This window comes from Sminthopsis crassicaudata, chromosome 1 (assembly GCF_048593235.1).
Source record: "Sminthopsis crassicaudata isolate SCR6 chromosome 1, ASM4859323v1, whole genome shotgun sequence".
NCBI lineage: Eukaryota > Metazoa > Chordata > Mammalia > Dasyuromorphia > Dasyuridae > Sminthopsis > Sminthopsis crassicaudata.
In genome coordinates, this window is record NC_133617.1 from 148,320,893 (window position 1) to 148,337,826 (window position 16,934).

Below are 16,934 nucleotides of genomic sequence, written 5' to 3' on the forward strand. Positions count from 1 at the left end.
TATAGAGAAAACATCTTTGTTAAATGAGTTATAGATTTTTAAAATGTTAAAATTTTCTTTTGAAATAATTATATTCTTTAGCTATAGTTAATAATTAAGGTTTGTTATTTTTAAAATAGTTAAAATTTATTTAAAAGATGGTAAAAGAAACTTTGATTTTTGCTTATTTATATTCAGGTGATTATGTACTTCAGTTGGAAAAGTAAAAACAATTTTAATGAAAGATTTACTAGGATTGTTAATCAATGTGTGAAATTATTTAAAAGACAAAGTGAAAGTATTTTCCTTAAGCGGTTTTTTTTCATCATTGACTTCTCCCTTAGGACATAGCACTTATTTTGCCAAGTTCTTCAGAAGGATCACTTTCAGAACTGGAACAGTTGTCCAATTCTTTACCAAACAAGGAATTGATGGTCTTGATCTGTGACTGTCTACTGGAAACAGTAGCCAATTCTGAGAATAGTTACAACTGCCTACTGACATGTGTCAGAACTATGATGTTTCTTGCAGAACATGATTATGGATTCTTTCACTTAAAAAGGTAACACTTTATATCTCACTAATTGAAACTCTAATTCGGGGATTTTCATTAAAAACTTGAGATATTTACAACTTTTTAAAGCAATTTTTGGAAAATAATTTGATACTCAAAACAGTTCAGTAATTTTAAAGTATACACATATGCTTTGGAAGTGTTGCATTTTTCCTTGTTTTTAAAATACATGATAATACAGTAGTACACAAGCAAAACAAAGGAGGTGAAAAATTGGTAAATGAGAAAAGATAGATTTCTGATAAAGTTGAAAAATTTTTATGCAAAAGATCTTGAGCAAAGAGGGTTCCTATAGTTAAATAAAATGGTGCTAATAATTCATAATTAAAAGATGGAAACCCTGTTGGTTGTTTTTTATTACGTTTTATTATTTTGTTATGATACCTTTCCCCTTTATCTCCTTATTTTATCTCCATATTTTACGATTTTGTGCTATGATACCTTTCCCCTTTATCTCCTTGAGCAGCATGCTAGGTTTTCCCTGAGTTTTAGTGGTAGTGAGGTGAATTGAATTGGGAGGACATAGCTACTTGCTACAAAGGTGAGTAGGGAAGAAAAAAGGTTATGTAAGAATGGATACTATTATACAACATTGATTCTATGTTTCAGAAAATTAGTTTAAAAGTTGAGACTATTTTGGAAAGCCATGAACTTTTAGCTTTTTTTAGTGTAAGTGCATCTTAGTGTAATTTTTATACTACTACTAGTGTAGTTTTATCAGTCCAGTGTTTCCCTATAGTAATCTCTGCTCCTTTTATATTGTTGGGGAAATAGATTAGGGAAGAAGATGTGTGTGTGTGTGTGTGTGTGTGTGTGTGTGTATGTTCTTTGTGAGTATCCAAGGATTAGATGTGGAAAGAAAGTGGAAGAGGAGAAGTTGTAGGAGGAATGATTTTCTTTATTTCTTTACTCTTCCTGAAGCTAGTTCTAATATACCTTTCAAATGAGTTAACTGGAATGGAGGGAGGAAAGAAGAAAATAATAAGACCCGGAAGAGGAACTAGTATTTTTAGATTTCACTAATTTAGGAGATTCTTATCCTCTGAATGTCAAGTTTTTCTTGTATATAAATGTAATTATTTGTGCTTTTAACTGTTTTCAAGTACATAGTCCATAAAGAACAAACTTAAGATTGTCTTTCTAAGAAATCTTATATAAAATTCTTAATTCTAAATGTTTGGTCTTCAAATGATATTTCCAAGAGGAAAATGTTTTGAAATTCATAAAAATAATATTTATTTAATCTTTGGTCAGTACTGTTTTCTTGTACTTGGAAATAATGTTGAGTGAAAATTCCCATGGCAATAAGAAATGTTTGTTCAATACAAATCTTTGTGATCCCATTTTTGGGTTCTTGACAGTGATACTGGAGTGATTTGCCATTTCCTTCTCCAGCACATTTTACAGATAAGTAACTTAGGCAGAGTTAAGTGACTTGCTTAGGGTCACATAGCAAGTCAGTATCTGAGGCCATATTTTGAACCTCAGGTCTTCCTGATGCCAGGTCCAATGCTCAAACTACAAACTGGGATTTTCTGAGTGAAGCTTGTTTCTTTTTAAAATTGCTTTTCTGTTTCTTCATTATTTTGATAGAAATGTTTAAAATTTTAAAGAATTACTCATATTTTCTCAGAATTATGAACACCCCTCTTGGATGAGTAGATACAGCATTAAAGTGCTTCTCTTAATGGTAGAACAATCTGAGGCACTGAGTTTAAAAAAAAAAAAATTAGTCTAGACATGTATACAATATTGACCAAGGCTTAGAACATGCTAAAGGTAAACTCAAGTTCTCTTCCAAAATATACATTAGTCACTTGTAATTCTAGACTAATTTTTTTTCTTTTTTCTTTTTCTTTTTTTTTTTTTTTTAGGGAGGAAATCTTTTATTTTTTTTGTTATTATAGCTTTTTACTTACAAGATATATGCATAGGTAATTTTTCAGCATTGACAATTGCAAAAGCTCTTGTTCCAACTTTTCCCCTCCTTCTCCTTCCCCCCCCCCTCCCAGATGGCAGGTTGACCGATACATGTTAAGTATGTTAAAGAAATACATAGGCAATTTGTCAGTTGTAACTGGATTCATTTCTCTCTCTTTTTTAGTAGCCATTAATACTGTCAAAAGAATGACAAAAAAATGCTTATGATTTTAGAAATAACTATGTACACATCTTGTAGTTGCCTATGTACAAATTTTAAATTTTTCTTGTAGTAATATTAAAAAAACTTCAGAAGTTCTAAATGCCCCTTGTACCTAAATAATCCGAGTGCTTTAGTGTACTGTCAGCTCAGTATGTTTTTTAGTAGTAGTGTAGCTCAAACAAGAAAGCTAAAAGAATTGTTGGCCCCATTGATAGATGTTTGACTTTCAGGAGGAAGGAGGTTGAAGTCTCATTGTACTCTGTCTCACTAAATCATATGTGAAGGATTGGGTTCAATTATGGGCTTTATCTTTTAGGAAGGACAGTGATAAACCGGAGAATGTCCAGAGTAGCTCAGCCTGGATGGAGAAAGGCTTTGTATCCAGACAAATAACCTCATGGTTTCTCTCTTTAGAGAAAAAGGCTCAGGAGCATATAATATCTGTGTTTTAACATTTCAAGGGCTTTTATAGGGAAGAAATATTAAAGTTAATCTATTTAGTTTTAGAAGACAGAACTACTAGCTATGATTAGAAGCTTCAAAAGGATAAATTTGCTAAGGTCATTAGTAAAGTGGGGTGGGTCGTTCCTGTGAGAAAGGGGCTATGAGTTTTTCCTGTGAAGAAAAGGTGAGCTGACCTCCTGTTGGAAATATTATGGAAGGAAATCTCTTTTGGGTCTTTGTTGGAAGAGATAGATAATAAAAGGCCTTTTTCATTTCATGTTAGCAAAGATTGATAACTTTTATTTAGTAGTACTATGTTTAATTTTTTTTTCTCCCACTCTCAATAGTTCATTAAGAAAACACAGTAATGCTTTGCACCGATTATTGAAACGAGTTGTTAGCACATTTAGTAAGGACACCGGAGAACTTGCATCTTCTTTTTTGGAATTCATGAGACAAATACTCAACTCTGACACAATGGTGAGTTAATACAGTTAAACCTTTTTTGAATTTATTAACTTGTGCTGTAATATGATATAATTTTAAAAGCCTCAATTATTTAGGATTTAACATGCATTTCTTTTATATTATCATATTTGTAAAACATCTGTCTGCTGTCTTAACTTTTTAATGTATTTAAAACTTAAATACAAAGTAGAAAAGGAAAAAAAATTGACATGTGCACAGTAGAGCATAAGAAAATTCAATATATGAAACAGTAAATTTCCATTTCAAGAAAGCTTATTTTAAAAAAAAAAAAACATTTTATTCAGAATTGTCTATTTTTTTCTTTGCTTCCTGGTAGGTTTTCTTTTGTTCTCTGACATCCAATTTTTACTTTATTCTCTTTTTCACACACACACATACACACACACTCACTTACTCTTCTCTCTCTCTCTCTCTCTCTCTCTCTCTCTCTCTCTCTCTCTCTCTCTCAACACCAATGTGAATGTGACCTTTGAGATCAAAGTAATTTCAAAAAAGATTTCCTTCCACTTCAGATTTCTTTTTTCTTTTTCTTTTTTTTTTTTTTTTTAACCATATCAATACTACCCAGAAAGTCTTGCTCAGCAAGTATTTTGGATGATAATATACTAACTGATAGCATTGAAGCACATTATATTTAGATTCATTCATTCAGTAAGTATTTATAGAATGCCTTTTCTGGGCTAGGCAACTACAAAGACAGATGAAGCAGTCTCTTTCCTCAAGTAACGAACATCTCATTAAAAGGATTAGAATGTCTTTATTTGAAGATTTGAATGAAAAATTGAACTATTTTCCAAAGTGATGCCTTTCACTTTTAAGGTTCTGTGGCAAATCTAAGAACATTGTTTAGTTGCACTCTGAATTTGAGTCTCTGCTGTAAGATTTTTAGGTGTTTGCAGTGGCTGAAGGTAATTTGCTCATTAAAATGTTATTGGCAGATAACTTAGGAAAATAAAATGTTTTTATGAACCACTTTGGTCAATGTTAAGAAAAAGCTTTGGTTTTTATGTTAACTTTAGTTTTACGTTATATATATGTTTATTGAAAATAAAATATATTTTCCTTTGAGTTTTATTTAAAAAATGTTTTTTACCCTTACCTTTTTTAATTTTAGAGATTTACATTTTATATCATTGCTTAATTGAATAAGTTATGAGGTTTTGAAGTACTTTGGTGCCAAAAAGTTGGCTTACTCAGCATTAGGACAGTATAGCTAGAAAGATTATCTTGGAATAAGTCACTTGAATTCCTAAAGGTATTTTGTTGTGTTAAGGTAAAAATTATTTTTCTTCAGTATGAGACAGTCTCACATTTGAGTTCATCTGAATTTTCACATTTCATTTGGTTTTCTTTTATAACATTAGTGGTTAAAAATTTATACCTTTGTATTCTAAATTGGATTTTTAGGAAAAGTTAGATTTCCATGTAGAAACTTAATATAGATTTTTCAGACACTGAATTTTTAAGTGTGACCCAAAGGATAAATTACCATCATATAAAAAGGCATTTTCTTTTATTTTTAGCCATGATCTGTTACTTATGATAATGATGGAGGAAGGATACTTTGAATAAATGAAATCTTCACATAATTTCACATCTAATAATTTTCATCATATTCCTCACAACTGTTTTTGTGAAACATAGCTACTACGGGATAACCAGATTGGCTTTTACTTTTGTTTACTTGGTTAATTAATACCTGTTTATTCTCTATCCACTAAAAATTTAGTGATAGTAGATTATAATTGAGCTAACTATATTTAGAATATCCCATCCTCTGATAAAAGTGTTAATATTTTGGAATTGATCTAAATCATACAAATAGCAGGAGGAGAAGTCAAGAGACTTGGCAATCTACAAATGGATTAATTTTTGGTCTTGTGCAAATATACTTAACCATTTAATTTCCAGATTATGTAATGTATATCCTTAAATTTAAAAGAAAGTTTAGGATGTTTTCAAAGTTGTTCACTTTTATTCTTCAAATTAAGAGTAATGAGTTGTGAGTACATCCTGTAAAGCAAAAAACATTACTCCTGATGGGATGTAATCTTTTATGGGATGATTCTTATCCTCTTCATTTGTGTGCTTTACTATCTTCTGAGAGATAATTTAAATTGTTAGTTCTTCTTCTTCTTCCTTCTTCCTTCTTTTGTTGAGGCACTTGGGGTTAAGTGACTTACCCAGGGTCACACAGCTAGGAAGTATTAAGTGTCTGAGACCATATTTGAAGTCAGGTCCTCCTGACTTCAGGGCTGGTGCTCTATCCACTGCGCCACCTAGCTGCCCCTGTTAGCTCTTCTAATGGCAGGTATAGTTTTATCAACTATTGTGTAACAATTATGTTGTGAGAATGCATTGTATTTTTGAGGGACAACATTTTGAGACATCATTTAAAACATAATTGAAGATCAGTAGGCAAAGTTTGTATTCCTTCTTTGAGATTGAAACTCAGATTAATGCCATCTGCTCCTTTTATTTATTATTTTAGTTTAATTACTATAATGTTTACAGGGATGTTGTGGAGATGACAGTGGTCTCATGGAAATAGATGGATCTCATTCATCAAGGACATTAAGTCTTAATGCTGCAGAATTAAAACAACTTTTACAGAACAAAGAAGAAACTCCAGAAAGTTTGCTTCTTCAACTGGAGAAGCATATTTTGGTAATTAAAAAAAAGTGGGGGAAAAAAAAAGGAGGGAGAAAAAACCTCTCTTTAATTAAACTGTATTTTCTTCCTGTTTACTATGTTTTCATCGTCATTATTTTAAGTAGTGATCCCTAGAGTGGGTATTTTCTTTCAAAATCATACTGAGATTAGAAATTTTTTAAAGATTTCATAATTTCTTGAAAAAAAATTTAAATGTAGCCTGCTCTTTTGATTGCTGGGTATCCCCTGCAATTTTTTATAAAGGAAATTATTAGAAATAGTCCTGCATTGTTTTACTTTGTATAATTCTAAGTTAGACATTTTTTGCTTTTTGTTTAGTAAAATATTGATGTCATAAATTTTATTTAATGGCTCACATTTTTTCAAGAAAATTGTGTGGGCATAATAAATGTTATTTATTTTTAAACATGTGTTTTATGATTCAAATTTTTTTCTTTTTCATCTTAAATCTAGGAACATTCTAAAGATGATGACAACCTGGATTCTTTGCAGGACAACATAGTTGGTCTTAGACAAATGCTGGAATCTGCAGGTGATCCTTTACCACTTAGTGATCAAGATGTGGAACCAGTACTTTCAGCTCCAGAATCTCTTCAAAATCTCTTTAATAATAGGTAAAATAAATTTTTGTTGTTCTCTCGAATCAATGGCCATATTTAATGTTATCTAACTATTTTTAGCAAAATAAAATATAATTCCCTTAGTAATCGTATTTTAGTGCATATGAGGTGATAAGCAGTGTGCTTAGGGCTGAAGGTACAAACACAAAAGGGACGTAGCTCATATTCTTCAAACTAGTGAGGACACTAGTTTCATTTAAAAAAAAAAAAAAAATTTGGGAGCTCATCCTGGGCTCTTCATCTTATGTTGAGCCATTGACTGGCTGTATGATTATTTGAGTTGCAGTATATTGAACTAAATGAATGCTATTATTTGAGTATTTGTGGTAAATTTTTTTTCTTGAAAATATATTGTTAACCCCATTTTAGTGAGAGAACCAAACTTTTTAAAAATTTTATTTTTTATTATTGCTTTTTATATACAAAACATATGCATGAGTAATTTTTCAACATTGATCCTTGCAAACCTTCTGTTCCAACTTTTACCCTACTTCCCCCCACCTCCTTCCCTAAATGGGAGGTAATCCCATACATGTTAAATATATTAAAGTATATGTTAAATACAATATATGTATACATATTTATACAGTTATCTTGTTGCACAGGAAAGATCAGATTTAGAAAGAAGGTAAAAATAACCTGAGAAGAAAAAAACAAAACAAAAATGCAAGCAAACAGTAACAGAAAAAGTGGAAATGTTATGTTGTGGTCCATACTCATTTCCCAGTGTTCTTTCTCTGGGTGTAGCTGGTTCTGGAGAGAACCAAATTTATGTAACACTGAAGAATTAATACATTTATTACTTTTAATCATGTTTAATCTTTGCTAAGGACTCATTTTCTGAAGTAGCTGTTTTAAAGCTGTAACAGCAAAGTTACTAATACCTCATATATTCTGAATTATATTTTACACAAGATTGGGAAGATGATTTTTTAAGTATTTTGAAGTATTCTTATCACTATGTATTTGCTATGCTAACTTTTGTAACAGGACTGCATATGTGCTAGCTGATGTTATGGATGACCAGCTGAAATCCATGTGGTTCTCTCCATTCCAGGCTGAAGAGATTGAAACAGATTTAGATTTGGTAAAGTGATTTTTTTTCATATATATCCAAAGAGTTATTTTTAAAGTTGTAGTTGGTTTTGGTTTCTTTAATTTTTAATATAGATATTACTTTGTGTTAGAATTCTATTGTTGGATTATTAATCTAGTTTATTTTTTGTGTCACTTTAACTTTTGTTCTATATTTAGATTTCTCTATTTTTCACATCTACCTCATTTTATTTCTTTCATATCAGTGGTATAAGTCTTTGAGAAGCAGTCCTAACAGGACAGGATTATATTCTTGCATCCTTGCTGTACTGTACCCATTATAGTATTTACTGTATGGTAATACTGTATGTAGTATTTATGTATGGTGTTCTGAATTATTGTACTTGATAGAATAATGGAAGAAAATCCTTATGACACAGTCATCAGTTTGATCTTGTGTGTGTGTGTGTGTGTGTGTGTGTGTGTGTGTGTGTGTGTGTGTGTGTGTGTGTGTAGCATGCATCAGAGATTGATTTTGTAGCATAATGTGTTGTATTTGGAGGGAAGGAAGCATGCATCCACTGACAAATTTAAATGTATAGTTATGTACATTGAATTCATATAAAAATTTGTTCTCCATGATGATTTCAGAAGGAAAATCATTTCTAACCAGTTCATTTCTTACGTTAATAAATATTGGAGCATGGCTATAAAACACAGCAGTGGTGAGATATTGAATATGATCTTGAAAAATTGTACTTTATTATTGTAGGAACGTCTATAAATTATTTACCAAATTCTGCAATCATATGAGAAATCTTTTGTCAAATAATTAATTTATGATAAAAAAGACATTCTATTCTATTCACAATTGTAATATGATTTATAATGTCATTTGTGTTAGCTTTTTAACATGTAATTAGGTTATTTAAAAATATGGTGATTTGGAAAAGTACTCCAAAGTTTCTTTTAATATAAACACTTTTTCTAGGTAGTTTAACTTATGAGATTATACTTCCCTTAAAATGAGCCATTTGATTCATTTTGGTCTGTGAAGGTGGTAAAGTTTAAATTAAATAAATTTAAAAATTAAATATGTTGACTGAGTCAATTTAAAAGAATTATTTTTGTTTAGCTCCAATTTCTGTTAAATTGAACTCTTTCTAGAACTTCTTGGACTACCATGGTATGCAAATATATATATGTATATTACAAAATACATTCTTAGCTTGATGATTTTTGGTGGGAAGAGAGGAAGAAGGGCACTTTGTCAGAAACTCGGTTCTATAGGATTATCTCCTTTGTTGATAAAGGGTCATTCTGCTTTTTTAAAAAGAATACTTAACAGCCTGTCCCATATTTAAATTGAATGTTGGTTGTTTTATTTTACATGTCAGGAAAATTTTTGCCAAAATTATATCTAAATGTCTGCACCTAGATTATGGCACTGTTGTGAATTATCCTTTTATGATTGCAGGTAAAAGTTGACCTAATTGAGCTGTCTGAAAAATGCTATAGTGACTTTGATTTGCAAGCCGAATTAGAGCGTTCCTTTTTGTCAGAGCCATCATCTCCTGGGAGAACAAAGACTACGAAAGGATTTAAGCTTGGCAAGCACAAACATGAGACTTTTATAACATCGAGGTAAAAGCTTTTGTTACTCTATAGCTTTCTTAAACCAATTGCATATAATTGAGGAACATTCAAGAATGTGATATGGTAAAGTATACAAAGTGATGATTGAAATGTAAGTTTCTTTCCTGGGAGTCTTCTTTCTCATTTCACTTGTAAAGATCACTTAGTTGGCTTATTTCTGTGAGTTGAAAAGAGACTTGGATACAGAAAATTGGGCCATTGCTATGTTTTTTTGATTGTGTCTTGGTTATTAATTGCTTTTTCGTGAAGAAAAGGGAAATTAATTGAATCATTAAGTAGATTTTTTTTTTTTTAACTTGTAAATAGCATTTCAGAGAGCTCTTTCCCCCTCCATTTTATAGTATAGTACATTACTGTCCCGTGCTGTTCTCCATAAAAGTCATATTGATTTTTTTAAGGGAAAGAAACTATTTTTGGTTTGAAGGGAAGTGATCTTTTGAATGAAGTTGGGGAAAAAATGAAAGATTTTCCTATCAAAGTAGGAATTTTTAAGAGCTGAGTTAATTAGTTTTAGTTTGTTTTCTCCAGTAATAGATAAAAAATGAAGAAAATTCCTTTGTTTTTTTTAGTTTTAACTTAAATATTTTAAAATTTTAATTAGTGGAAAATCTGAATACATTGAACCTGCCAAGAGAGCACACATTGTGCCACCTCCCAGAGGAAGAGGCCGGGGAGGATTTGGACAGGGCATCAGACCCCATGATATCTTTCGTCAGAGGAAACAGAACACCAGTAGGCCACCATCTATGCATGTGGATGATTTTGTTGCAGCTGAAAGCAAAGAAGTGGTCCCACAGGATGGGTTACCACCACCAAAACGGCCACCCAAAGTATCACAGAAGATTTCTTCTCGTGGTGGATTTTCAGGGAACCGAGGGGGACGAGGTGCTTTTCATAGTCAGAATAGGTTCTTCACTCCACCTGCTTCAAAAGGTAATTTGGTTTATTTTTGGAGTCATAGATAAGTTAAACTTTTATTTTAGGAAAATTATATTACTATTAATTAGGATTATTTCAATGACTATTTCTGAAAGAAACTTTTAAAGTGGATATATGTGTAGGGGTGGGGAGGATTTTAAGACGGTTTGATTTATTCAAGGAAATGTTTCTCTCATGTTTTTTCCTTAATATCCAAGTTTTTTCAGTAACATTTATGACCATTATTTTGATTTTTGGACATTGGATTTATTTATTTGAATTACCAAAGAAATTTGTTTGAGATTATTTCTAGTTTACCAATTTACACTCATCAAATTGCTTTTCCAGTCTAATGCTGTAAAACTATCCCTTTTAGGATTTTTTCAAAAAGTGTTTTTGATGTATTGAAATATATACCCTTACTAGTAAATATATACATGTAACATACTTAATGGTCTACCTGCTAAGTATATATGTATAAATTGCTATAACTTCATCATTAATTCTTATTGGAAGTTGTTTCTCTTGAGTTTAGTTACTTCTGTATTCCAGCTACCTTCAATCTAGGACTTAATAAAGGATGAAATTAAATAAAGACATTTTATGTTTTGTTTAGGAAATTATAGTCGTCGTGAAGGAACAAGAGGCTCTAGCTGGAGTGCGCAAAGTACGCCACGAGGAACCTATAATGAAAGTAGAGGAGGGCAGAGCAACTTTAGCAGGGGTCCTCTTCCACCCCTTCGGCCACTCAGTTCTGCAGGTAGGTTGTATTTTTTGTTCAGCAAGAAGCAGGAATGAGGTTTGCCTCTTTCCAGGTGGGAATATGAAAAATAGGCACCCTGTGAAGACAGTAAATGTGAATATGATTTTTTATATTTTTAAGCAACATAATTAGTGATTTCCAGAAGTTTCCTAAAGTATATTGACAACTTGGAGAGGACTAAACATTGGTTCTCATCTGGCTTAAAAAAAATTTATTACCAACTCTTAAGAGTGCTTACTATATTTTAGTTATTGTTGTAGTAACTAGGAATAAAAAGAAGAAATAGCCCTTAAGGATCTTACGTTTTAATGGGAGAGCATGTACACATGCAGGAGTATACAAAACAAATACCAAAGAGATTCAAGGACTGCTACAATAATGGTAGTCATTTTAGAAAAATACTTTTCAGCAAATAATGTCTAATCATCTTTTGTAACTGAAATAATAAAAAACAGTAATTCTGTGCAATTTTGTTTCTACTTCTCAAAGTGCCTCATTTATAAATGAAAGTACTTAATAGTATTTGTAAAAGTGGACCAAAAATAACTTTTTGATATTAAATGAAAGAGTAATGTTCTTATCTAAACTACATTATATTTCCTATTAAATGAAATTAAAAAGTTTTGTTAATTTCAGTTCTTTTTTGAATAATATACTTAATATATTATGTAATAATAAATTAGTTTTTGCTCACAGGAATAAGGATTAAAATAACTTATTCTTTTTCTATTGTAGGATATCGTCCAAGTCCACGTGACCGTGCTTCCAGAGGCCGGGGTGGACTTGGTCCTTCTTGGGCAAGCGCAAATAGTGGCAGTGGAGGCTCAAGAGGAAAATTTGTTAGTGGAGGCAGCGGGAGAGGTCGTCATGTTCGGTCCTTTACACGATAAAAATTATTCTTGGGAACATTCTGATAGTATAGACATTTCATCAAGACAATTTTTAAAAATTAAGGCACTGAAGGACCAATTTAGACTTAACAGATATCGGGAGACATCTGAGAGAATATTTTTATCTGAAGAAAGATTTTGTTTGATACGAAACATGAAATTTCAATAAAAATCCAAACATTTTTATGTATGGTTGCATATTTTCTCTTTATATTCTAAAGCACTTTTGAGGGATTTGATAGAAAATGAAAGATTTATCTTAGTCAGGGCATTAAAAATTCTAGCATTTTTGTTATAAAATATCCCCTGCCTGTGTAAAAAGTAGCATTGTTCTCTGAATGGTTAAAATATTTAAAAGTTTTTCCTTTTGTCTTAGGAAAGCTATATGAATTTGCTTTATGTCTCAGGTTAGAACTACTCGATTAGTTTTGATGATGTTATAATCAGTACTTTCATAATAAGACATATCTTAATGCTTTGGGGGAGAATTTTGGAAGCATTTAGTAAGACTTGAATTTTTTCTTAAAAAACAAAGTATTTCAATACAAACTATATTTTCTCCAAGGAGAATTTTGTCACCTAGTTTTTTCATTAATAGTGTGGAATATTGTTATTACAAATGCAGAATGTCATCTTAATAGTGTTTAATTTTTATAGTTGTGTATTTGTGAGGTGATGAATGGAAGGAAAGGTATCAGTTGATAAGAAAATGACTGAAGGAAATAATATTACACCTTTTCTCTTAGGTGTTACTGAGTTAAGATGTTCTCTTTTGTGTGTGTGTGTGTGTGTTTGGTTTTTTTTTTTTAAGGTGAGTGAAAAAAATGTTAATACTTAGAATCCAAACTACCATACATAATGCTTAACATAAATTAACTTTGTTAGTGTATAAGATACAATCCTGTGTAGTGATGAAGACTGGATTTTGTGGTTTACGATTCTATATAACATAGGGAAGGTCCCTTAAGAAGTTGTGTTCCTTATGAATGAGGATAAAGGAATCTGAGGTAGGATTTAGATGGAATTTAACATTAGATGCAGTGGAATGACATAAAATCACTCATTTGTCTTTTGTTCTTGGGTTCTGTAATATGACCACTGAGTAATACTATGCTGTAATTATATTTGTACCTTTTGCTATTTTATAATTAAATCTGTTTTCATATATTAAAGACATCACAGATAATAAATAAAAATGTTGTTCTTAAAATGGGCTAAGTCATTCAGAGAAATTGAAGAGTAATGTGGTGGCTGGCAGTTATGACTGCAAAGATAAGGTCCAGATGAGTGGTAATATGGCAATTTAGGAACTGGAAAGTTATATTATTCAAGTCATTTAGGATATGATTATAGGAATACATGAAAGTGTGCAGAAGGTTAGCTTTGTTTTTATTATTGAATCTCACTGATGTATTTGGAGGAAGCCCCTTCCAACTTCTTTTCTTATCCATGTGAAATGTCACTGACAAAATCTGTCTTTGGAATAATGTCTTCTGAATAGGAAAATAGCCATTTATGAGGATGCTTTTATTTTTTTTTTTTTTAATAATATTTCTGGAAAAAAATGGGTCACCTTTTGGAATTATTGAGCAATATGCATCAGTCACAGGCATTAAGAAAGAGGAATAGGTAGGTTTAAAAAAATTGTGTTTGATTATTTAAAAATTTTTTGATTTGGCAGAATTAAATGCTGTTTTAAAGACCCTCTAAGAATATGTATCTTGAAAGTACATTAAATTATCTTGAACTTTGAAAGATGGGATAGAGATAACTTCCTTCTGTGCTCTGGTTGATTACAAATAGAAAACAAGGTATAAAATAAAAGGATATAGGCTCACCAAAGATGATTGCTATATGGGTGGTAAGGTCCTGTAGATATGACTGCTCACAGATGGCACTGTATTGATTATTCCAATTTTATAATAATTGTACAATCTCATAAATGAGTTCCATAGTCACTCAAGAGTTTGGCCTATCCACATGGGAAGAAAACAAGGGAATGAAAAATGTATGTTTTTTAGACTGGAAGGAAGATGCATAAAACATTTATCTTTTATAGCTATTATAGACTAATAATGAACTGAACTATTGAATAGGAGTTAGACTGCCTGTAGAAAATTGTGCTGTTACTGGAATGATATCCAGTTTTATCCTAAAACAAAGATCAGTGTTTTAAATGCCAATTTTATTCTGTTGATATTATATATGTATTTTAAAGAATCCACTTTCACTGAGGAATTATAAGTTTATTATAATTTCTTATATAAGAAATAAATTATAAGTTTCAGATTTCCCCAAAGTTCAATGGAAAGACCCATGGTGGCTTTGAATAGGTGGTAGTATATTACCAATAAAACAATCAGAAAAGAAGCCATATGCCAGGATCATAGAAAAGTGAAGAGAATAGTGTGTATAGAGGAAGGTCCTCAGAAAAGACAAGAATTTCACAGGACGAACTAATTATATATGGGTTGAAATCTTGCCCATTGGGAGAAGTATCTACATTAATGAGATTACAGATCATCAAAGTAAGTAATGAAAAATGCATCAAATACTTTATGGAAACACTGGTGCTTTTGTTAGACTCAAGCAACATTGAGAATCTTTTACATCTCTTAAGAATATGGAAAAACAGACAGCAGCTGTAAAATATTACCTATTATGCCAAGTAGTTATTGTATTTAAGTCCTGTGTCAGATGAAATTTTTATTGTTTTTGATCAGTAACCGTTGCCAAACATACATAATAAAAAGGCAAAACGTGCTCTTTAGGGAAATAAGATTTCAAATTTCAAATTTCAAACTGAATTCTAAAACATGTAAGAATATTAAGAAATTCATGAGGTAATCATGTAAATTTAGATTTAGTTTCTGAGGAAGTTAATTCCAAAGGAGAGTTAAGAAGTTTTGGATAATCCTGTATTAAATGACTTATTTTTTTCTGGAACTATGTGGTAAAAAATAGTTAACAATTATTCTCCCCAAAAAGCCTAACATAGACTATGAAGCATCATTGGAGGTGATGTGAAATGCCCTCTTTTGAAGGATCCCTGCAAAAACCTGTATTTGGTTGGGTATTTGCTCTGTGAGCATATATTGTCAATGGACTATTTTTTTTTTTAGAGATCATGTTTTGAGGAAAGCTAAAATTCTAGCTGGTTTACATTTGATTAGTTAACTTATAACTTATTTCAGAACTTCATTTTCATGGGTCTTTTTCCAAAGAGCAGGTCATTACCTATTATACCCCCTTAGTAATCATTTTTAATGAACTGTTGTGTTCAAAAAGCATTCCCTTGGACCAAGGTTCTTAATCTTTATGATGTCTTTATGACTCCTCTGGGAGTCTGGTGAAGCCTATGGAGCGCACCAAATATTGCTTTTAAACGCATGAACTAAGATATGTAAAATTATAATGGAAATCTAGTAGAAATAGTTATCAAAGAAAAAAAACAAGTTCAAGTTCTAATCTGATAGCCTTTTTATGCTTATAATTTTCAAATGTCCTCAGAAAGCAAATGAGCAGCTAAATTGGGCTTTACTTGCTTGATAGGATTGTTCTATTTTGCAAAATCTAGGGTCACATTTTACATCGTGATGAGGCACCAGAGTAGGACTTACGTTAGCATAGTATAAAGTTTAGACAGTATGTTTTTATTTTAAAAATCCAGATGAAGAGATTATTGCCGACCTGAGAGAATCTCTGAGCCTGCTCAAATTGGGTCAAATACCATATGAGGACTAGTGGAAGGGCCTGGGGATGCTAAGAATAGAAAAGATGATAAGATTTAGGAGAAATACAACAGTTGAATTATTTGAGTACTATCACATAGAGGGAGGTATTTGATTTGACCTGCTTGACACCAAAGGGCAAATGAGAGAGTGAGTAGTAGAAGTAATAGAGCCAAATTTAGGCCCAATATAGGGAAAACTTCCTAATGGTAAATGAGCAACAGGTCCTTGGGAATATTGTAATACTTTTAAGATAATGGTTAGACTAGATGGTCTGAGGTGCCTTTCATTATTGAGATTCTATAAAACTATTAGTCACAAATCTAGTCTTAACAGTTTTGTAACATTTTGACACAAGGTGATTTTCAGGGGAATCTTTTAATTTTTAAAAAATTCTTTTGATTGTGCTGTGTACATATGGACTGTAAATGAGGCCAGTCCCAGTTTTGTCAGGATAAGGTCAAATATTAGCATTTTTGTAAGATTCTCATCTGTGTATTGTAGTTTCAGATTTCTGCTTCATAGGGAATATGGATTGTTGCTTTACAACATGAAAAAGTCTTAGAATACTGACTGGAAGACTGATTTTTTGATAACAAAGTTGTACGTATGATAGGTTTTTCAATCTGTGTACATAAAATTTGTGCTTTTATTCCATTTATAGCAGTGGAAAGTATATTTTTGTTTTGTGGGGAATGGCAGAGGGTGGATGGGTTGGGGGAGACCTCTGTGTCTTAAGGTTTCTGAAGTGGACTTTAAGTCAGTCAGGGAGCATTTATTATGTGCCAGGCACTTTGAATATGCTTTTGATCACTATATTCAAGTTGATTAGTATTTAATGTTTTGTAGGAGTTTAACTGTTGTGTTTCATGTTAACAGTATTCCGCAAGTGTTATTTCTGTTCATTTTGCCTGTGGTTACTCTAGCTCACTATACAAAAAATTTTGAAGCATTTATATAAAAATGGAATAAACTTTTAGGTATTGAACTGAAAAAAATACCTTTTTTTAAGATAAAAA

The 16,934-nt window shown here is 31.4% G+C and overlaps 1 protein-coding gene across 8 annotated transcripts in view; it reads left to right on the plus strand.

Moving 5' to 3' along the window:
- The window catches only part of VIRMA (vir like m6A methyltransferase associated), a 90,300-nt gene extending 77,926 nt beyond the window's left edge, over positions 1-12,374 (plus strand). For all 8 annotated transcript variants that reach the window (XM_074269299.1, XM_074269282.1, XM_074269327.1 and 5 more), the window contains 9 exons: positions 324-541; positions 3,488-3,620; positions 6,144-6,296; positions 6,756-6,916; positions 7,913-8,009; positions 9,435-9,601; positions 10,215-10,546; positions 11,148-11,291; positions 12,030-12,374. In XM_074269299.1, the coding sequence (XP_074125400.1) occupies positions 324-541; positions 3,488-3,620; positions 6,144-6,296; positions 6,756-6,916; positions 7,913-8,009; positions 9,435-9,601; positions 10,215-10,546; positions 11,148-11,291; positions 12,030-12,184 (1,560 nt within the window). In that variant the 3' untranslated portion in view covers positions 12,185-12,374. The remainder of the gene's footprint in view (positions 1-323; positions 542-3,487; positions 3,621-6,143; positions 6,297-6,755; positions 6,917-7,912; positions 8,010-9,434; positions 9,602-10,214; positions 10,547-11,147; positions 11,292-12,029) is intronic.
- Positions 12,375-16,934: the final 4,560 nt, after the last annotated feature.